Source organism: Salvia splendens, chromosome 10, assembly GCF_004379255.2.
Source record: "Salvia splendens isolate huo1 chromosome 10, SspV2, whole genome shotgun sequence".
In the NCBI taxonomy this organism is placed as follows: Eukaryota; Viridiplantae; Streptophyta; class Magnoliopsida; order Lamiales; family Lamiaceae; genus Salvia; species Salvia splendens.
The window spans coordinates 10,129,124-10,152,376 of NC_056041.1; the positions used below are offsets into that span (position 1 = coordinate 10,129,124).

A 23,253-nucleotide genomic window follows, 5' to 3' on the forward strand; every position below is an offset into this window, starting at 1 on the left:
TTTTTTGGGCTCAATTTGCATGTTGGTTTGTTTTGGTTTGCATTTAAATATGATTTCTTGTTCGCTCTTAACTTGAATTTTAGCATGTTTCTGCATTGTTATTTGACCTAAGCAGAGTCTGATTCATACTGTGGCATGGTGAAAATAATTAGCTTTTGTTTAATTATTTTGACGGCGGACCTAATATTCAATTAATCACCTATAGTAGACAAAATTGAGATGATAAACCTTTCTAATGCTCCTATTAACTGTTATTTGGATAAGTCTTTAATACTACTACTATCAAAATTTTGACTTCGTTGAATTTTCGCTTGCAACAATCGGTATTGAATTCCGTTGCTAAATAATCTGGCATGATAGTATACTACTTACAGGGACATTTATTTCCAGCTTTTAGTTTTGTGGGTAAACACTATGTATCGTACTACTTATTTATACTGGAGTATTCAAATTTCTTTTCATAGTCGAGAAATTTAAATATTGCAGGAAAATAAACAAAATGAAACGCAATGCCAGAAATATATTCCTAAAAAATTAATTGAATATCTCAACACTCTTTCTTTAGTTTGCCTCTATTTTGATGTGTAGCTGTAGGAGCTTGGGAAGAAGAATGGTGACCGTTGATGGCTTCGTGGTGGGCCCACCCCTCCGCGATGAACGACTGCTGATAGTGCTTGAATGCCACAAATAACATGAACACTGGTTGCCAGATTAATATACAATTAAAATGCGTATAAATATGGAGTATATAGCAAGCAATAATAAGTCACAAAACATACCTGCCCAAATACGGTAAACCACGGATGACAAATTCCAGCCAAGAGCCAAGATGCCAAATCCTACTGCTTTTTTGTGACTACATGACCTCCATGCCTCTCCAAATCGTTTCATCCATATTCTACCTTCGCATTTATTCTCAAACAATTTTATACCAAACTCTTTGCCAAATCAATATATATATATACTATCAAATTCATCATAACCTACTCACCACCTTCACTTTTTTAACACATTGCTATTCCTCTAAGTTATAAACAAAAGGTGCATTAATTGTGTATTAAAACACTATTGGTAGTAAACAGGGATAGTAATATTCTTTTGTTATTTTTAAATTAGTGTTTATTTGTCCAACAACATGTCACCTTCACGTAACCGACCATCTTATTCATTCACAACTATAAATACTCGATTCGTCCGATTTTCAGTGGAGTATTTCCTGTTCAACTAACAAGTATACTATATATTGTTGTTTAGCATGTTAAATACTGAGAGGTTAAAGTATGATATAAAATAAAATACTAAAATAAAGAGAATGCTATTTCCAATTTTACACACATCACTTTAAGTAGAACATCTCAAAAAGATAAATAATGTAACACTTTGAATGAGACTATACCAAGTTAAGATATTTTCTCCGGTAACATTATACCAACCACTCTATTAAAAATTGGTGTAAATATTTCTCATTTAGAATGTGAAAGAGCTATAACTACACAAAATTCAGAGTAAGATTTTAGAGGGAGTATTTGTTTTACCGTATGCAGTAATCTGAGAGGAGTATGGTGAGCAGATTTTAGGCAAAGTAAATACTCCAATAAAACCTGCATACCACAGGGTATATCCACATTATTATACAAGCTATACTCAACCAGAAAAGAAAATAAAGTAAATCAAAATAAGTGAGGATAATAATAACTCAATGGCCATTTATTCCATACTCAATCAACCATAAAATTTGAGACCGAATCAATCGTGTGATAAAATTAAATAAACAGTAAAGAAACATGTCAACGTCACTTTGCATGTGATCTCGCAATCTCAATATAATGACACCTAATTTATACTACTAGTATTCATTAAATTGGATAAACACATAGTGAAAGAAAGCAAAGAAACCCGCTATATAAACGCGATTAGTTGGTCCAATTAAAAATAAATCAAATTGTTAAAAGTAAATAAAAAATTTGACCTAACTTGGCCGTTGTCCAGATAGTAATGGAGCTTCCACACCTTGCCAAAATGAACAGCAGCACTGCCAACTGCAGAGACACAACTTGTCATTTTTCGACTGAATTACATTTCAGTTTCACAGCCCCAAATTGTTCAAAGCATTTATGTTACATTGTGTGACATAAATCAAGAAAAAATAATTTTGATGTAAACATGTGAAAGTAAAAGAGTAGTTATCTACCTTCATCGTGGTGGAAGGGTCGCCCGAGAAAAGAGCTCTCAGTTTGAGAAGAAACTCATTTATAAATGGCAGAAGCATTTTTGTCACCCAAATTGCTTCTTCTTCACCAATAACACAATCTTGATTTGTACACTCATTCTCCACTGATCCTCTGCCACATTTTCAATTAAAATTATTCATTTTTTTCCAATTAAAATGGCTATAGTTCAAATCTAAACAGATCAGTATTTACCTGCTAATTAGGGATCTAAAGAGGAAATTAGAAGCAAGGTACACAAGTCCCAAGTAGGAAAGCACAGAAATGAAGCTGAAAATGCACAAAATTCCTTGTCAAATTTTCAGTTTCTGATAACTTTAGCTGGAAAAATTAATAAATTAATCTAAATTAAACCTGATGTTGAGATCCTTTGTGAATGAAGATGATATGATAGCAAATGTTCCAATCCCAAAAACAAATGCTGATTTTGATACGTCTCTCCACATTACAAGGTCGACTGATTTCAACCAAACCAGTGTTAAATCATTTAATTATGAAGAAAAAAAAGTCATACACACACGCTTCAAAGAACTCACCGAAACTTTGTAGTTTGCTGCTTGCTCTTGGAAAATTTTCTGATCCTTGAAATCGGAAGCAAAGAGAAATTACATAACATCAAATTAGATTATACGTATATTTGAATATTTGAATATAGAGAGAGAGATGAGACTTACTATTGTTGATCTTTGTTGGGATTGAATTAAATCTGGCATGATTTGCAGCAGGAGGAGGCTGATTTCTGGCAATTGATGATGAAACGGGCACTGGTTTTGGATATCTCTGGACCGATTTCTTCTCCACAATCACATTTCTCTTGTGCTTGTGATCACCGACACCAATCTCTTCAACATCAACGCTCTTGTTTTCAGCTTCGATTTCCTTATCTTCATTTAAATCTGATTCATCTCCGCCATTGATTTGGGGCACACTGCTCGTAATAGCAGCCTGCTTCTCCTCACAATCCTCGTCAGATCTCGACTTTCTCTCTCTCTCATCATCACCATCAGATTTCTCGGTTTTCTCACCAACAGATGCTCTTGCATTCGCCTTTCTCACACTTGGATTTCTGATCGAAACGGGGCTTTTCTTCGCCGATTCGCTGATCTGTTCATCGAAATTCCTGCACAATTCAGATCTCAGAACCGCAATCTTAACCGGACTCCCATCAGAACTTTCGGATTTCCATGTTTTCCTCTTCCCGTTAGGGCTCTGTTTGGGCTTCGCATCCCTGCAAATCTCAATCTCAGAGTTCGTCTCTGTAACATCATTTTGAGTGTGAGTGGTTTGCTCTGAATTTTGATCAGCGGCCTTGAAAACTTTGATGCCGCCTTTGACTTTGTCGAGCTTCATTCTGCTCTCCCAAACAGAGCCTTCTTTTGGGGCGCCGCCTCTTCTTCTTCTTCCACCGCCGCCTAATTCCATTGATTCTTTACTACTACTCATTTTGTTGAACCTGATTACTCAATGTGCTATATTAATGGCTTCAACCTCAATAAATTGCAGGCGCTGCTCTGAAATTCATGTAGCATTGAGGGATTTGATGGAGAGAGGGAGAGATATTTATTCCCGCTTGTTTGAGTAACTCTGTTTTCTGCTTTTGCCCATAAATGGTTACTCTTCGTTTATTTCGGTGAATTTATTGACCACATCACTACTGCTACATGATTTTGTTGTCGTCGCAATTTGGTAATTTAATGTGTGTAAATGCAGTGCTCGAATTGAAGGGGGTAATTCAAACAATTTCAGTAATTCATTAATATCATAGTATTTGTTTCTTTTTTTTGGTCGAGTTTTCCAATTATTTAGTGCAGATTTGCTTACAAAAAGGCTGTTCTGGAACTTTAATTTATAACCGTATCTTATATTATAAAATGAAATAAAATTGTGACACGACATTGTGTTGGGGTGACAATGAAGTGGATTACGAGGCATTAGAATGAAATAGGACGTTTTTTTTTAATATCTATTTGTGTAATCGCATCTCTGTGTTTTACGAGGCACTAGAAAATGTCACATGCTACCGACTAAAACATTGTCAAGAAAATGTGATCAAAAAATATATAATTACAAAATGACAAAAGTTTGAATCTCACCACATATATTACTTGCATATGTTTTTTTTTCTTCATAATTTACATGTTAGACATAGTTTTATTAAATATTAGCAAGATTTGGTCAAGTGAAATTGTAATAGACTTGATCATCATTATTTTATTTTTCGCCTCTATCTTAGACGCAGATTTAAAATAGTCTTCATATAAAAGTAAAATACACAAATTGCCATAGGCTAATAATAAAAAAAATTGCAATTTGTAAGCCCACAGTGGCTACATGTCTCATAGTATTTGTCATTTTATAACTACTATACTTTTACTTGACGACATAGTTGTTGGACTGAATCATGCCTAAGGCTATATTTGGATGGCGACAAATTCTGCCTCTTTGATCCCACACGCCTCCTCTTTATTTTGTGTGTTTAATTTCAAAACTCAATCTATAATTAAATTACTAAATCTTATTATATGATACATGTACCAATAGGTGAAACATTTATTACATTACATTACATCACATATTAGTATTATATTAGTCTTTATTTAGACAACAATCCACATGAAATCATTTTTACAAGCTGCCATATTCTAAGCATTTTCAGACCCATCATCCATTTGCTTTTCTTTATAACTATTTACCTACCTAAACTAATCCATAATTTCAATTTTTTTATTATTTTCAAAAATTAAATAAAATGCACTCATTATGCAAATTAAATGCATGGTTTCAAGATGGATCTGCGAAAAGCTTTTAGTCAATCAATTAATTTTCTTTAGTATCTTTAAATGTGGCTTAAATAATTGAAATGCGTACGTATTTCCATTGATGAATACCTGGAGATCAAGCTCTGGTTTTCTACCCTACAAATAATTAAAATAATGTTGTTTGCTCGAATAGGGCAGTTATATAGTATAATGTTTTTATTCTTGTTTGGTCCTTGGGCCATCTATATATATCGGCCCAAGTAAATAAGATTAAACATTTTTTTCTTCACATTATTTATTCACTATAGCCCCTGATTTTTGGAAAAATGGAGGAATATTTCTAGATGTGCATTTTCACCCTTATAGATTTACAACTTCTAATTTAAATTCATACAAATATTTTTTCATCATTACTCCCAAATCTAAAAAATACTAGTATAAGATTTCAATAGATCATTGCATCCATTATTTGAACACCAATCTTATACCCTTGTTAAATTATTTTTTTATTGACAAATGAATAGTAGTATAAATTTAAATGTCGCGTCACGGTGGACTCAAACCCATAACTTTTGGCCTCAGGCATTATTATTTTACCGCTTGGCCAATTCACACACACAATACCCTTGTTAATTAGTTGCACTATTGCATGTTGTTTCTTAAAACCCGAGCAAATTAAAGTAAGATAATTAATCATAGACATAGTATTTAATTTGGGGGCTCTAAGGGTAAATTAGTAAATTTAATACTCCTATTATTAATTTTATGAACATAGGGCTACATATTGAGCATTTTGCTTAGAACTATCTGTTGTAAATATGTACTCCTAGTAGTAGTATTTTATTGCGTGGTCCAACCAATTATTGTTACTCCTATTATATTTTTTTGAACATTTCTTGAGTTTCAGAATTATAATTGTGTTTGATTATTAAGAATAACATTAGTCAAAGCTAAACATAAGTTGAACTTGGGCGAGTTTGATTTCTTTTCCCCCAATTTTACTTCGATTATTAAAAACTAGCTCCAGGCTTGACTGTTATAACTGCATGAATATACTACCATTTAAATCACATTTATTAAATAGTCAGTTGAAAGTTAAATGTTTTTAATTTGGGTCGCGTGCCACCGTCCATTTATAATGCGATTTGTTACCACTCCACTTATGTACCTATAATTATAAACATACTATTTATTAAATTACTATTATGCCACATGTATAAACAGAGCATAACATTTACTAATTGCAAGTATGGCAGAAACCAACCCTGGTAGGGAAGAGTAATGTACTAATGTATATCAAGTTTTTCAATCCAACCTATATACTAGTATAAATTTTCCAGCCTACTTTGATCCCATAATTATAAATGAAATGACGTCGTTTCGACTCCTGAATTCGTAATTCAACGTTGAATAATACTTACTTTATGTGCTTTGTAGGATATAATATGTCTCGCGTACCTGTAAGATTGAAGAATGACGCGACGTGAGAAATTGGCAATAATATAAAATAAGTGATTTTTATGATTAATTTCAATAGAAAATGAATAGTTATGTTTTTTTAAGACCAATATTCTTATATTCTTTTTATTCATTTTCAAAAAATTTATTGACAAAATAGCATATCACATGCAATAGCTATATGGCCTATTGATATGAATAAAGACACGAAAATAGACCCCTTTCTTATTCCAGCCCTAAATTTACATCATGTCTTTTCAATTGAAATTGTGTGGCAATGAGAAAGCAGTGTACAAATTGACATTAGAGTGGGCTGTGGCTTGTGATTGGGTGGATTCTGGTCCCAAACAAATTCTAACCAACTGTATGTTTCGCAGCTTTCTACTTGCTACTTAAAACTCTCGCTATATAAACCCATAAGTCATAACCATAACATCCTTAGATTCAGGCCCCATTTTCAATTCTTCCCCAAAATCCTATCTTCAGCTCCACTGCAAACGCGGAGCGCTGAGAGGGTGTGAGAATTTGAAAAGGGTCTCGTGAATTCGGGTTTTTCTTGATTTCCATGGCGTGTAGGCTTGCACACTCTGGCTTTCTTATCTTGGTAAGCAACCATTTTCTGTGTGTGAAAAAACTTTTTTACGTTGTTTCTGTTTTTGTAATGTTTCCTTGATATTTGTAGGGTCCCCAGAAAAGGCCAAATGAGGGCAACAGAATTTTTCCTCAGAGCTCTACTTCATCAGGTATTGATACACCATGCGTAGTGGTGTGTTTGTGTTTGTTTTCTTTTCAATTTCAATGATGAAATTTGGGTTGAGGGTGTGGATTACGTGGTGGAATTTGTTTCGATCGTTTTGGATGATATATAGATTTATAAGTATATTTTTGAGGGATATATAGAAGCAATTGTTTAAATATTATTGTGGTCCTTGTTTTCCGAAAATGGGGAATTGAAGGTTCATATCTTCTGAAGTGGGAGAGTCTATATGACATGAAATTTAGATTGAGTGTATAAATTGTGTGGTGGGATTGGCTTCGATCATGAAAAGCTTCAATTTTGAATGCTATATTGGTTTGTATTTGAGGATTGTGTAGTAGTAGAAGCCACTGTTCCAATTTCATTGTTGATCATTGTTTCTGAAAATTGTGTATTGGAGGCCCATATCTCCTGAAGTGGGAGAGTCTTCCTCAGAGATCAATCAAACAAAGACAATGCTTTAAATCCTTGCAAAAGCGCCAAGTGGTAAAAGCTGTGGCTGTCAATGTAGCACCTTCTCCATCAGCAGATAGTGCAGAATATCGACAGCAGTTATGTCATGAATATGGCTTTCGACAGATTGGAGAACCCCTTCCAAATAACACAACTCTCAGAGATATAATTGATACGCTTCCAAAAAAGGTGCTCTCTTTGTTTTCTCTTAAGCAAGCTCTAGTTCTGTATCAGCTTAAAATGCTTTTAGGAAGCCATGTGTCTGGTCTGTACAGAGTTTCAACTGATGATCCTAATTTTTTTGCGAAAGGTGTTCGAGATTGATGATGCAAAAGCTTTGAAGTCTGTGCTGGTATCTGTAACATCATATGCTTTGGGGATCTTCATGATCGCCAAAGCCCCATGGTACCTGCTTCCTCTAGCTTGGGCTTGGACTGGAACTGCGATTACGGGGGTTAGTTTTGTAATCTTCTATTACTTCTTGGTTTTATGCTGATTAATACTCAAATGCTTGGCGAGTTAAAAATGTAGAAACTTGTGCAAATTTCTCATGTTGATTTCTGAAAATCATGCTTGTATCTTTTATCCATAATTTCAAGATACGGAGTATATATTTTTGACACATAATTTTTACCAATGATTTCTTATTTCGTTTTCCCCCTGTTTTATAGTTCTTTGTCATAGGACATGATTGCGCGCACAAATCATTCTCAAAGAACAAGTTGGTGGAAGACATTGTTGGAACTCTGGCATTTATGCCTCTCATTTACCCTTATGAGCCATGGCGTTTTAAGCACGACAGGCATCATGCAAAAACAAATATGTTCGTACTTTCTCCTGAGACCTTTTCATAAGTTAAAGACGCTGAGTGAAGTTATGATAAATTATTGTCCTTTCCACTATGTGTTTTGGGAAGTGGTGGTTTTTTGCTTTTCAAACCAACACTAGATATATGATGTTATTTAAATGCTAATTCTGCTCTCACAGCAAGCTGAAAACTGTATCTTGTAGTATATAATGCCTTCAAACTAAGTACTCTAAGAGTGTCTTTATTTTGATATATATTATCAATCAAGTGAAAGAACTGAGTTAGGTTGAGTTGTATTCGATATTCAGGATATTCTCAAGAAGTATTGGAGAAATGGGTGTCATTGTTTCACTTTATTGAAAGTCAACGAAATATCTTTGTGCAATAGAACGGCATAGTGACACCATTCGCAAATCAGGAACAGCACATCATACGCATGAATATCCCTTTGTGTGTGTGTGTGTGACTGTGTGTATGTGTTTCTCCCTTCAATCTGATTAGACTTTCCTCACATTTCAGAACTATGAAAATATGTTTTATAATATTACTGTATGAGAAAATCTGAACCTTTGCTCTCACGTTCATTGCAGGTTGGAAGAAGATACAGCCTGGCTCCCTGTTAAGCCAGAGGAATTTGAGTCCTCTTCACTTCTCCGAAAGGCAATCATATATGGTTACGGACCACTTAGGCCCTGGATGTCAATAGCACACTGGTAAAGTCACATGATTAAATGTTTTAGGCGACACTAAACTTTTTATTTACTGTCTCACTGTGTTTTAAAAGAACCTTGTTGATTGTAATCTGACATTTATTCAATATCTCATAGGTTGATAATGCACTTTGACGTCAAGAGGTTCAGACCTAATGAAGTGAAACGAGTGAAGATAAGCTTAGCTTGTGTGTTTGGTTTCATGGCAATCGGATGGCCGTTGATAATTCTCAAAACCGGGGTCATGGGGTGGATCAAGTTCTGGTTAATGCCGTGGTTAGGTTATCACTTCTGGGTATTGCCTTGCGCTCACTTCTTTTACAGAATGATTAGTTTAAACATTTATTTACATTTCAAAAAGTTGAGTATATGGAAAGGAAATCGAACAACTTACATAAGCCTCACATACATCTTTATCAACATGTTCTGATTTATTCATTCGATATAACATATAAGATTATTTGAATTCATCTATTTGTATCATGAACAAAGTTTTTCAAAATATTCTCTATTTATTTGCATAATCTGTTTAGTTCATCTTCTGAGGGTCTCTGTTTGAAATTTTCAGATGAGTACTATAAGATTATTTGAATTCATCTATTTGTATCATGAACAAAGTTTTTCAAAATATTCTCTATTTATTTGCATAATCTGTTTAGTTCATCTTCTGAGGGTCTCTGTTTGAAATTTTCAGATGAGTACTTTCACGATGGTGCATCACACAGCGCCTCATATACCTTTCAAGCCCTCGGAGGAATGGAACGCTGCCCAGGCCCAGCTCAACGGCACTGTCCATTGTGATTACCCGAGCTGGTAACTGAACTATGTATTGATTGAGTATAAACACTATATAAACACTAAGCGGAAAATACATTAAAATCCTGTCAGTAGGATTCTAAAATGCAGGAATTCAAACTAACATAATACCTTTTCTCCTCTACAGGATAGAGATCCTTTGCCACGATATCAACGTGCACATTCCTCATCATATTTCCCCCAGAATACCGAGCTACAACCTGCGGGCAGCTCATCAATCTCTCCAGGAAAATTGGGGAAAGGTATGATATACGTGTGTGCGCTCGTTTATCTGTGTTTGTTAAACTATTTTCTTATCTATTTAGTGATATTCCAACACTTGCTCCCCATGATTGAACAACAGTACATGAATGAGGCTTCGTGGAACTGGCGTCTGATGAAGACGATACTGACTGTCTGCCACGTCTACAGCAAGGAGAGAAACTACATCCCCTTCGACGAACTTGCACCTGATGATTCTCAGCCCATCACATTCCTTAAACAAGTAATGCCAGATTATGCTTGAGTCATGGTATGCCATTAAGGCTTCAACAACAGCCAGTTTTGGTCCAAATTCTTGCTCCCTTAGATCAATTATTTCCTAAGTTAGGTTATATTATCCTATGATGCATCGCGTACTGTCTTTATGCAGATGCAGATTCATTGTCCAAAGTAGTACCATAGTCTTATGTTTATGTCATGTTTTTTTTATTGTCTTTTTTTGCGATCAGAATGCACTGTTGAGATAAAATAATTCAAAAACGAAAATCTGGGATAATATTCTTGGAAGTTTGATATTAAAATTTAGATTGGAATGCAGTAGATTATGCAAAAATTATAATGCCATTAGCATTATTAATTTCAACAGAGATTGAGGAAAACTTTTAACAAAGATGTTCACATCGTTGAATTCTCAAGAACCCTTCAATTTATCTTGAAAAGTTTTTTCCTCTGCTTTATGTTTGAAATATTGAATTCTAGTGGATATAACAATAAGAAATTGTCTTGCTAGAAATTATATTTGAGGCACACCGAGGTCTATTGTGGTTTACATGTGTATCCATTATTAAATTTAATGATAATTAATAAACTCTAGCTAGTGATTTTTAAAGGGTAACTGCTTCTAAAGTCATTAACTTTCATCATTTTCTGGTTTTTCCTATGAACTTTGAAAGTATCATGTAATGTCATGAACTTAACCAGGCGTTGCCATTTTCTCATGTCGGGTTCTCCGGCACTTAGGTCACGTACATGGCATATTTTATCTGATGTGCCTGCTTATGGGCGTTAAAATTGCTTAGTGGGCGATGAGTTGGTGAGGCGATTAAAATTCCACAAATTCCACACTTAATCGTTTTTCACACCAAAATCAACACTCTCAAATTATCCCCCCAAATTGGAACCCTAAATCGACACTCCAAAACTCCTCCCAAATCGACACTCCCATCAACACGACGCTCTAGACAACCAGTTCAACTACGAGTACGACGACAAAGGCGGTGACGGCGACGGCGACCACGACGAGCTGCTAGGGTTTCCTCTCCAGTTTTCGACGAGCTGCTAGGCTAGGGTTTCCTCTCCTGAAGCGACTCGCTGCGCGATGTCAGTCAACCCGTAAGTGTGACAACCAACCTTCTTTGTTGATTAATTTGAATATATTGTTCCCCATGTTTCCCACATTTGTTGTTGTTTCATCTTTTTGGAGTAAAGTTGTGTTGGTTTTAGTTAGTCATATTTTGTCCCCAATCGCATCGTTTGTGTTAAATTTGATTAAGATTTATTTTTGAATCTATCAGGAAGCCATTTGGCATTTTTTTTATCATGGGGGCAGTTTGTTCCCGATGGGAAGTTTGAGAGATATGAAGGTGGATCACTTGCAGCAGTAGGTGGTAATTTTGATCTTGATAGGTTTGGTTATTTTGATTTGGTGGATGAATTGAACAAGTTATGGTTTCAGAGGTGGAAGAGGCTTACTTTTCAGAGGCCATGGTCAGTAGATCAAGTAGACATAAAGGTGATGCTGAGGTGATGCAAATGATATCTCGTTTAAAGGAAGTCAGAACTCATATGTGCAAAGTGTATGTTGTTGATGGGCAAAAGGGTGAGCAGGACAAATCTGTGGGTACTAGTGTGGTAGAGAGTTTGGGTGGTCAAGGTAAGAAGCAGAATATTATTCACTCTGTGAAGAAGTCTAAGGTTGAGTCTATGGTGAAGAGTAACATGCAGTCAATCACAAAGAGAAAGAAGGAAACAACTGTGAAAAATGGGAAGAATAAAGCTATTGAAGATAGTGTTGAGAAGACAGTTAAAAAGAATGTTGAATATATTGTTCCCCATGTTTCCCACATTTGTTGTTGTTTCATCTTTTTGGAGTAAAGTTGTGTTGGTTTTAGTTAGTCATATTTTGTCCCCAATCGCATCGTTTGTGTTAAATTTGATTAAGATTTATTTTTGAATCTATCAGGGAGCCATTTGGCATTTTTTTTCATCATGGGAGGCAGTTTGTTCCCGATGGGAAGTTTGAGAGATATGAAGGTGGATCACTTGCAGTAGTAGGTGGTAATTTTGATCTTGATAGGTTTGGTTATTTTGATTTGGTGGATGAATTGAACAAGTTATGGTTTCAGAGGTGGAAGAGGCTTACCTTTCAGAAGCCATGGTCAGTAGATCAAGTAGACATAAAAGGTGATGCTGAGGTGATGCATATGATATCTCGTTTAAAGGAAGTCAGAACTCAGATGTGCAAAGTGTATGATGTTGATGGGCAAAAGGATGAGCAGGACAAATCTGTGGGTACTAGTGTGGTAGAGAGTTTGGGTGGTCAAGGTAAGAAACAGAATATTATTCACTCTGTGAAGAAGTCTAAGGTTGAGTCTGTGGTGAAGAGTAACATACAGTCCATCACAAAGAGAAAGAAGGAAACAACTGTGAAAAATGGGAAGAATAAAGCTGTTAAAGATAGTGTTGAGAAGACAGTTAATAAGAATGTTGAAAAGAGTGTACAGAAGAGTTTGTTCCAATCTAGAGAAGAGTTAGTTGTTGATTGTACAAGTGCATCTGGGAGGCAGGATAAGAGAAGCTCTAGAAGTACATCTAGGAGCATGTCTGAAACAGGCTCTGGAAGTGCATCTGGGAACAAGAAATAGAGGAGTACAACTGTGAGCATGACTGAGAGGGGCTCTAGGAGTACATCTGTGAGCATGAATGAGAAAAGTGCATCTGTGAGTAAGATTAGGATAAAATGTGTGTTAGAAGGGGCAGGTGAGGGACTAGGTGCTGGAGCTTGTGAGGTAGTAGGTGCTGGAGCTTCTGAGGAAGTAGGCGCTGGAGCTTGTGAGGTAGTAGGTTCTGGAGCTTCTGAGCTAGTAGGTGCTGGAGCTTGGGAGGGATTTGATGACAGTGATGAAGATGTGAGTTATATACCATCTTGTGAAGAGGATGAAACAAATGATGACATGGATGCTGAGGAGTTAGTTTCTGAAGATGAAGAATACACACAAGGCAGGAGGAAACTAAAACAGAAAGAGGTGTTTGTTATAACCGATGACATGTTTCATGGGTTGGTTGATGGAGGTAAGAAGAGTGACTATGTATCAGACTATGAAAACTCTGAAGAAGATGCCATATACTCGGACTCAACTGATTATGAAGATGAAGCTAGAAGAACTAGGGTCAGACATGCTAAGGTAATGTATGATCCCAAGTGTGATCACAATCTGATGAAATTATCTGTGGGCATGGGCTTTGTTGATGGTTTTCAAGCTAGAGATTCCATCACAGATAATGCAGTGGAAAATGGATGGAAGATTCATTTCAAGAGAGCAAACAAGAAACAATTTGAAGCAGCTTGTGTGCATGATTCTGTTCAGGTAGTTTGATTTCTAAAAATGGTGTTGTGGTAATAAAGAAATTGGATGATGTTCACACTTGTCCAAGAGCTATGAGAAATAAACTTGTCACATCTACTTGGATTGCTAGGAAGGTGCATGTAAAGAGTTAGAGAAAGAAGATGGGCAGGCTTATGCTGATCTGATGGACAAGAACGCTAGCAGGTTCTGTAAGGCCTTTCTCACTCCACTTCAACGCTCTGATGCAATTCTAAACAATGTATGTAAATGTTTCAATGCATATATTCTTGAGGCAAGGAGTAAACACATCATAGACATGCTAGAGGATATTAGAACTGCACTGATGGAGAGGTTGTATAGGAAGAATGTAGACATTGAGAGTGTTGAGAAGAGTTCAAGCATAAGTCCAAAAATGAGGAAGAAAATTGATAATATGATTTATGAGAGTAGAAACTGCACAACTATTCCTTCAATAGGTAGGATATTTGAAGTCAGACACTTCCAGGATAGGTTTGTTGTTACTCCTTCCTTGAGGCAGTGCGGTTGTAGGAAATGGGAGTTGACTGGAATCCCGTGTGTGCATGGATGTGCTGTTATTAACTTCCTCAAGCATGATGTGGATGACTATTTTCATGAGTACTTTTCAGTGAGTAAGTACAAGTTGGCTTATGGTTATGGGCTGCCAGCTTTGAATGGAGAGAAACTATGGCCGTCTGCAGAAGGCTATCATGTTGTTCCACCACCTGTTAGAAAGATGTCGGGTAGGCCTAAGAAGGTGAGGATGAGGGATCCATATGAAAAGGATCCATTGCACCCCAACAGGCTTAGGAAAATATGTGTGATGACTTGTCAGAATTGCTTGCAAGAAGGCCACAACTCTAGGAGTAGCAAAAATGATACTATTGAGAAGCCACCTAAACCACAGGTAAGTAACTGTCAATACTATACATATTTGGTATTTAGTATGATATCTAAGGCTTGTGAAATAACTACTCAACTTTCAGGCCAAAATGGGAAGACCTCGCAAGGCGCCACTGCAATCCACAACACCAACTAGCACCACTACTGTTCCAGGGAGAGGCAAAGGTCGAGGTGGAAGAAGAGGTGGAGGTCGTCGTGGAGGTCGTGAGGGAACTGGATCTGTTACTGGAGCTGTTCTTATACAAGAAAGTCACACTGGCATTTGAGAACTTGACTACTGTTGTCGTTTGGATTGAAACTTAAAACAATTGTGTCGGTTGTATGGATTTAGTTTGTGTATTTTGTATCGATTTCAGACAATCGTACTATGTCATTTAGCTTGACTGATGTAGTTTGGACTAATGGATGGATTGTCCTATTTTGTTACTGATATGTGATAATCCAGTTCGTATTGCTGCTGTATTTGATCGCATTAACTCATTTGCAACTTTTTAGAGGAACAAGTGCATGAATATCACAAAAATATGTAATGGAATTCGACTACATAAGAACACAAAACATCACATATAGAGTAGTTGTCCATAGCCTAAACACTGAAATTGTACTACATAACCTAGATAATTAGCCAAATGACAACACATAAAAACACAATTGCCATTTTCAAATTTTTGTTTGTGCAACGCAGATTGTCGAAAACATGTTGGAGTGCTTCAATGTCATCGTTTTTTGAACAAACTTCGTCTTGAAGTATATCTTGCATAGCAACTCTTCTTTGTAATGCCTCCTCCATACTATCCATCTCCATCTTCAATTTTTGAACATAGTATTCTTGATTCGGTGACAGAGACGGATCAATCCATCGAAAAAATTTGCAATCGTCATGCTTCCATACTTGGCAACGATAGAAACGTCGTCCAGGATTAGCCTCCGTCTTCGATGTCACAACATCCGCTTCAAGGCCGTCGTCCATACTGTTGCCTTGGCCAAGTCTTCATGCTCGAATTCGACGATGTGGACATCCTACACAAATATCAAGCAAAACACACACATTATGTTCGAAATACCAAACTGAATTCAAACTTGGATTCGAAAATTTCGAATAACAAACTGAAATCCAAATTCTGAATACATTGTTCCATGGTGTTCGAAATACCAAACTGAATTCAAAACTTGAATTCGAAAACTTCGAATACCAAACTGAATTCAAAAATCTGAATTCATTGTTCCAAATACGAACACCAAACTGACATCAATTGACTCCATTTTGGGAGGGATGAAACCAATTGAAATCACACATTGAATTCAAGTCAAAGTCGTTGCGAACTCAATTGGAATCAATTGCAAAATCCTCACCTCAACCACGTCGAAATCCTCACCTCAACCAACCCACGTTCAAATCGCGGTGAATTGCCCGGAAGACTCAAGCCAAGAACCGTAATTATTACCCAGAAATCGATGCGAAATGCCTGAAGCTAATTGTAGACCGAATTCACCAAGGGAGGGATTCGAACCCTAAAGGACACGAAACTAGGGTTCTAATTTGATTTGGGAATGGTTTAGGGATGTATATAGTTGATTTTGTAATTTACCATGTGAAACGACGTCGTTTCACATAATTCCGTCGATTGTCACGTCCTACTTCAAGCGTGCCCCGTCAGCATTTTTAATGCCGGAAAACACCCGGGTCGGGTTAAATGGGAAAATGGCAACGCCTGGTTAAGTTCATGACATTATATGATACTTTCAAAGTTCATGGGAAAAACCGGAAAATGGTGAAAGTTAATGACTTTAGAAGCAGTTACCCCATTTTTGGATGAGTTCAAGCATATGTAATGGTGAAAGTTAATAACTTTAGAAGCAGTTACCATGGAAAAAGACATTGGTGAGTTCTTAATAGGTTGAATAGAGCTTATATTTGGATGTACATAAGTTTTTGTTTTTCCAAAAATTACTGTTGCTTCTATAACCTTCTGACCATTTCAAAGTCTCAATTTCGTTAACAAAGACAAACCACAGAAATAACATGGATCAATTCTCAACCCTTGATCATCGTAACAATACTTAATCTTCTATGCAACCAATATTCATATTAATCTTCAAATATTTTATTTCTCTACAATATTAAATTGATTTAAATAAAAAATGAAATCAAATTGGACTTTTCATTAGCTAAAATATGTTTCTTTTGTGATCTAGAGTGTAAGAAGTGAATACTAGTATAACATGTGCAATCGTAAATGGACAGTTTGAGGCAGTAAAACATTATGCAATTGTATTTGTGGGTCATGGCTTATACAAACTTCACAAACCCTATATACCCTCTTCCAGCTTCTTCTCAAAATGAAGCTGAAAGCGGAAATTAATACACCAAAACTAAATTCATAATTGAGAATACAAACCAATTATAAATACAGAATTCTGGTCTTTTGAAGCTTTGTGACACCCCACCTCCACAGCAAAAATCGCTATAACTGAATTAGGACTAGACAAAATTATGCTTCTCTCCCATGGAACGCTTAACATTCCCCCATCATCATCATCATCATCATATCCTAACTGGCTGGTTCGCACCTATGGATCTGTCAAGCTTAGCGCTCTTTGTTTTCAATCTTTTGTTTGCAACTTCTTGGAATAAATTTGGTCCATCGTAGCTATCAATGGGGACCCTTACCTTCTTTCGCTTTCCTTTGTCGTACTCCTCGTCCCTGTAAACAACCATCACACAGTGTGCTTCAGAATTGAATAAACTTCATCTTCCATGGAAGATGCTTATATGTTTGTCATAGTAAAAGGAAAAAAAGTGTTGTAGTATATAGGCAATGCGCATGCCTAAACTAGGATTTCAAGATGCTCGATCGATTGATCTCTCTCTAACAAAAACTGTCCGTAAGTATGAGGTTACTTACCACTCATCTCCAATGTAACCGATTTGGGCAGTCCCTGCTGCTTTTGTTTTAGATTTAGTAGATAGTGAAACATCAATGCCATCCCAGCGACCAACTGCAATCAGGCACACAGATTTAAGATGTTCAAGAAAATAAAATAGGAATCAGTATTAGTTGGTAAACGATCACAGAAACTGTTCTTTACCAGTTGTCTCTTCCAAGCCCCTTGTAAGCATGTTCATCACATCAGTTTGCCTCAATTCTTTTTGGCGCTCTTCAGAGACTACAGTTCCTTGAACTGTTGAGTGCTTTGTAGCAGGTTGCTTTTCAGCAGAACCTGTGGATCCATTGAGAAGAATCCCCTCTTTGAAATCCTTATCAATAGCAACCCATGACACACCACTATCACCACTAGTGTTTTTTATGCTTGAGTTCTGGTTTTGGCCATCTGAAACACATTTGGCTTTATTTTCCCGAGAGCATGTGGATTGGTCAACAGCTGAAGAAATTGATTCTACAGGCACAGATTTCCCTAGCTTTGATGGTAAGCCATTTTCAACCAACATATCCTCCCGATCAGGAGACTTCTTCGGCATAGAACTGTGCTTTTTCTTCATTTTCTTCTTGTGCTTTTTCCTCCGTAAGCAAAGGCCCGCACCTAATATAATGTTAGAGCTGAGTGATGTTGTGACTGCCTGATACTTGAAGAGCTTCCTTTTAACTTTAATATCCCGCCTTTTCTTCTTAGTTTTCGCGAGCTCGAGAGGTTCTGTGGTGGCTGGTGGTAAGTCTGCCAACTTGGACTGCACATCTATTCTTTGCCCATTTTTGACATTCACCTCAGTATTTGGAACAACAGTCTTCATGGAGGAAGCTTCAATGCAAGAGGTGGGTCCCTGTCCATCACGAATGTTTTTCTCCGGTTCGCCAATTGCTCCCATGAGCATGCTCCTGCTGTTAGCATTCTGAATGGATGAAAGAAGCAATAATAAGCATTGTCCCCCCATATACCGAAAGAACAAGATAAAGCAAAAAATGCATAAAACGAAAATACCATTTCAGAAATGTGGCCATCCATTTTGCTTTGTTCTCCAGATAACCTTCCGAGCACAGCACTGTCCGGTGCCTTCTCAGCTGATTCGCTAGGTTTTTCCTTGTCACTATCCTTGTAGCGTGATGGCATGGCAACAGACAATACAGCAGAAATTGTATTATGCTTTTCTTCGGTACTGAACATGTTCGCTGCAACATGACCTCCATTTGAAGTACCACCAGAGCCATTTACGCTTGAATTTAATTCCATTGCAGAATCTTCCTTCAGCGGAGCCTTTGTCTGTTGCAGTATCGATTCACACTTGGCATTTCTCGCAAGATCCGGATGCTCACCTGACAATTTTCCATTAGGTAGAGCAGTCACTTGTGCATCTCTCCTTGATAAAGCTGCAGAACCATTTATCTTTCTCTCATTTGAACCATTTTGGATTTTCTCATTTATTTCCAAGTTCAATTTCGAATATGTTGCATTTCCAATGGCATTCATCTTATTTTTCTGAAGGGCATTAGCATGATTATTTGTTCCAACGTTTTTCCTATCACGAACATAGAACAGCATATAGGCTTTCTGTTCCAAAACTTTCCTCTCCTTCACTTGAACAACCTGTTAAGGCCAAAATGATGGTAACGTGATTTAATTGTCAACCCACAACTGAAATAATTTTGCAAATAGAAATGAAAGAGGTTTATGTTTGAACCATATTACAGGCTTACAGCAGAAGCGCACAAGCATTTTAAATGAAGACTTACGAAGATCCCTACATTAAAGTAACAATTATTTTCGCATACCTGATTGTCATCAAGGGAATACCACATGCCACTTGATGTGCGAACAAAGCAGTAATAATGGCCAGAATGAGTGCTCCAACCATAATGAACAAGAACTCCATAGAGAGTGTATTTTAGATCCCCATCCTGAAGTTACATTAAAGAAAAACATAAATATCATATAGTACAAGACTAATCAGTGATCATAATTCTGAACAAGCAAGAATGCAGGTATCTTGTGGATTTCCAGGGTAGAATGGTGGCAAGTTGTACCCGTGGTACCCGAAAGACTGTTGCTGAAAGCTTGTCGGAAAATATGACGAAAATAGCAAATCGAAGCCAATACAAGAAATGGACAGAATAAATGTGTGGGGGGGGGGGGGGGGGAAGGAAAATGAGGACAAAAACAAGTTCTTTATAACCAAACAAGGAGGAAGATGATGATAAACAGCTGTATACAACTGAAGTCTCTACAAAGACAAGACACAGACAAGAGGATGAGCAGAAGGTTCATGGCAGGGTAGTAGTAGGATCACTATTCACTAGAATAACAAAAAAGATAGTACTAGATTGGTCGCAAACTATTAAAAACAAGAGTAGAACTTACATAGGAGCCAGTGACAAAAGGTTTCATGTCCAAGGTAGGCTCAAAAGTAACTTTTTTATCAACTTTTTGGCCAGGAGCATGTGAACTAAAACGCTTCAGGTGAACAGCAAGTACTTGAGGTGCCTTGTGAACTGTTAACTGCTTGGAGGCCTTTACTTTCTGCTTACATTGATCACACTGATATTCCCTGGCACCTCCATCTAACAGTTCTTTGGTGGTGAAATGAGAAAGTGCTTTATACAATGAATCTGCTCTATTTATTTCTAGACTTAGATCCAAGAATGGATCGAATTTGTTAGAGCAGTAGGAGCATTGCGTGCATTTCACCTAGAAAATGGCAAGACATAATTAGCACATAGTATATGAGAAAACAAAAGCACTTAGAGCCTCCAATTCAGACAACAAAAAGCAGTGAACCCATCAAAAAAATTACCTGACTACGCAGACGACCACCAAATATCTTGTGGACCAAGCTTTTCTCATAAGCACTGGGAGATTCACTAGGCACTCCAGATGGTAAGCAGCACTTATGCATTGATTCGAGTAAATTCACCATATACTCATGAGCATCTTCCTGTCTGGCATTTCGAAAGCTCCGAGATATGGCTAATATTTTAATTAAGAACTTTAACAGAGCAAAGAGATCAACATGTCTATGATTACAAGACGCCAGGAGGCTCTAAATGACTACCTAAACATGAGACAGTTCAAGAACTGAGTAATATTATCAGGAGGATCTGGGAAAAGTTTTGAAAAATGATGCTAGAGATGTAAGCTAGATTAAAGTGCTAGGTTAACAGAAGAGAAAAATGGTAAAACAAATATTACAGTTAAGAGCAAAGAATGAAAACATATGAGCTTAACTTGAATGGATAACTTAACAAACAGAGAGAAGCCAGTGAACATCCTTTATGGTCAAAAGTACATAACCAATCAAAGAATTTTCATTATATAATTTTTTGAATAATATTATAATTGAAAGCATATAATTAGTGACCAGAGAGAATGTGAAGAAAGGATAGGTGAAAAGTAAGAGTTGGTAGAGTGACTGCAATTTTTAATCTGAAACTAATCCAAGGCACATATCTTCGATAGGATACATCTTAAGTTCGAAACAAGATCCTTAGGCTCTAGAATCCTCCCACTTGACTGCAGAGCTCGGCTAACATGTTTCTGGATGGCACATAATGCACAGAACCCCGCAGTGTGACCTTGATAAATTACAGATGGTCAGAATAAACATGTGCCAGAAAATGTTATGTTACAAAAATATCTGCCCAGTCCTTTTTAAAAATCAGATAAGAAACTAATGAGAGATAAGATGATTAAACGAAAAAGACTCACACGAATTTTGATGCTTCCCACTTTGGAGATAGGCAGCTAGTGGTGCAGTATAGGTCAGACATTGCAGTACTGAATTAAGGAAACAGGTGTTTCCGAGGTTACGCAAACCTGCACCCTGAAATAGAAGTTTGAGCCTTTTTAAATGCTATGTGATTCCTTAAAAATGAATTCAAAACCATAGACTCACTGCACAAAATATCATTTCATCAAAACCATTCAGTAGATATCTTATCCATAAATGCCACTGAATGGGAATGGAATGGAGATTGAAATTTTAACAGAAGAAGCTGAAACGGAACCAACCACCAAGTAAACAAGTCAAACTGGGCAGATGAAGCATGACCTAGTTACTTTGACTAATGCTGGTCATTAAGTTCTTTCTTTAGTAACTTAATTTCAATCGTTACATTCAGAGGGCCAGTCTTGGAGGTATATTAAGTTTTGAAATGCTTCAAAAACTCATCATAAATTAGAAGCAAAATGGAGCCTTAGTATGCATGACTGCTGGTCTCCTACTTTGCAAGAAGAATCTGTTTTAGGGCGATCTTAAAAGCATGGCTCTAATATACTTAGAGCAATCATGTGGAGGCAAAATACATTCTTAAAAGAAAATAACCAGAAGCAGTCACAAGCATGGTGTGATGGGATGAAAAGATGCAGTAGGTTTCATGCAACAGTGGAAAAGGAATTCAACTGCAGACATAGCAGATTGGTAAATGTACAATATCCTTTCTCCAATTGGCAGTGAATAGGAATTTTCCACTTCACTGGAGCAAGGTATCCTGCATTTAGATTTCTATCCCATCCCACCACACCAAATTACTGCCATCTTTTAATACAAATAGCCAAAAAACGAAATTTTAAATATAATAAAACTTGAAATAACAGTTCTTGAAAAACAGAGACCGGAAATCCTTCACAAGTCCACAATAAAATAAGGAAAAAAGCAAACAAAGAAATACCCTTACTGAAATCAATGAAGCTAAAACCAATGAACGTTGAAAAAAAACTAGCAAATGATCGTAAGAAGAAACCTCGGCGCAATTTAGTAAATTCAAGCATGAATAAAAATTTTCTAAACGCATATTAAGAAACTCACAATTCTGCGAAATGTAATCTCGAAGCTGAGCTCGGGATCCAACCCAGCCTCTGAACGCTCCGAGGATTTTTCGGTTTTCTTGCCCGAACCGGAAGCCTTGAGCGGTCCGGATGTAGGGTTCAGCGTCACTAGCTTAAACCCATTGCTGCTTTCGTTTCCGAAGCCATTGAAATGCTTCCTCGCCAGGTGGAACTCAATTCTCCTGTGAAACAGCGCCGAATCGGACTCTGGTTGGAGGTTCCCCGCCCCGTTTATGATGGTCGGCGCCGCCGTCTCCGCCATGTATAAATCTGAGCGCTCCAAAAACCCTCGTCTGAGCTCACAAACACATAAATACTCAAAAAATTATGTGTTTGGGTTCAGATTTCGTGCAAAATCGCACGCACTGTGGAATGAAAGTGCGTTTGAATGAATCGGAAAGAGAGAAAAACGGTGATAATTTCGGCGGCGAATTACGAAACCCTACATACACAGAAATAGAATACACATTTGAGTTTGATGAAATAATTTGATATGGGATTTAATCGTATGCGGCGAGGTATATGTTATGGAAGACAGGTCGTCGGCTTCGTTGACATTTGTAATTGTCAAGAGTTTTCTGTAATTGTTGTCTTATAAATTTTGAATTGATTTCTATAAATATCATTGTTACAGTTTATAATGCTACTATTTATATGAGTAATTAATATGCTAACGTCTATATATCAAGTGGAGGAACGCCATGATAAAATCTAAACTCACTTATGTAGTATGATTTTAT

The 23,253-nt window shown here is 36.8% G+C and overlaps 3 protein-coding genes across 5 annotated transcripts; 1 reads left to right on the plus strand and 2 right to left on the minus strand.

The window, feature by feature from the left end:
• Positions 1–491: 491 nt before the first annotated feature.
• On the minus strand, positions 492–3,883 carry LOC121753253 (reticulon-like protein B21). Of its 3 annotated transcripts, none has more exons than XM_042148471.1 (9): positions 2,903–3,880; positions 2,765–2,809; positions 2,583–2,685; positions 2,424–2,498; positions 2,192–2,342; positions 1,970–2,039; positions 1,536–1,601; positions 780–902; positions 492–699 (listed from the first exon to the last, which is right to left on the minus strand). In XM_042148471.1, the coding sequence occupies exons 1-9, from the start codon at positions 3,669–3,671 to the stop codon at positions 548–550; spliced, it is 1,554 nt and encodes a 517-aa protein (XP_042004405.1). In that variant the 5' UTR covers positions 3,672–3,880; the 3' UTR covers positions 492–547. The 3 variants fall into 3 exon arrangements, 2 of the variants coding, with proteins under 2 accessions (XP_042004405.1, XP_042004406.1); XR_006040368.1 differs by having other exon boundaries at positions 671–699; positions 780–898; positions 2,903–3,883; XM_042148472.1 differs by lacking the exon at positions 492–699 and having other exon boundaries at positions 1,975–2,039; positions 2,903–3,883.
• A 2,899-nt stretch (positions 3,884–6,782) lies between these two features.
• LOC121750630 (omega-6 fatty acid desaturase, chloroplastic-like) lies at positions 6,783–10,771 on the plus strand. The gene is made up of 10 exons (XM_042145205.1): positions 6,783–7,049; positions 7,128–7,188; positions 7,603–7,844; positions 7,966–8,109; positions 8,327–8,478; positions 9,054–9,176; positions 9,291–9,468; positions 9,868–9,986; positions 10,117–10,231; positions 10,333–10,771. The coding sequence occupies exons 1-10, from the start codon at positions 7,011–7,013 to the stop codon at positions 10,492–10,494; spliced, it is 1,335 nt and encodes a 444-aa protein (XP_042001139.1). The 5' UTR covers positions 6,783–7,010; the 3' UTR covers positions 10,495–10,771.
• A 6,211-nt stretch (positions 10,772–16,982) lies between these two features.
• LOC121751915 (ubiquitin carboxyl-terminal hydrolase 23-like) lies at positions 16,983–22,996 on the minus strand. Its single transcript, XM_042146733.1, has 10 exons — positions 22,494–22,996; positions 21,395–21,509; positions 21,151–21,261; positions 20,484–20,656; positions 20,051–20,377; positions 19,465–19,590; positions 18,677–19,279; positions 17,828–18,587; positions 17,644–17,737; positions 16,983–17,442 (listed from the first exon to the last, which is right to left on the minus strand). Exons 1-10 carry the CDS (start codon positions 22,773–22,775, stop codon positions 17,283–17,285), a joined length of 2,751 nt encoding a protein of 916 aa, XP_042002667.1. The 5' UTR covers positions 22,776–22,996; the 3' UTR covers positions 16,983–17,282.
• Positions 22,997–23,253: the final 257 nt, after the last annotated feature.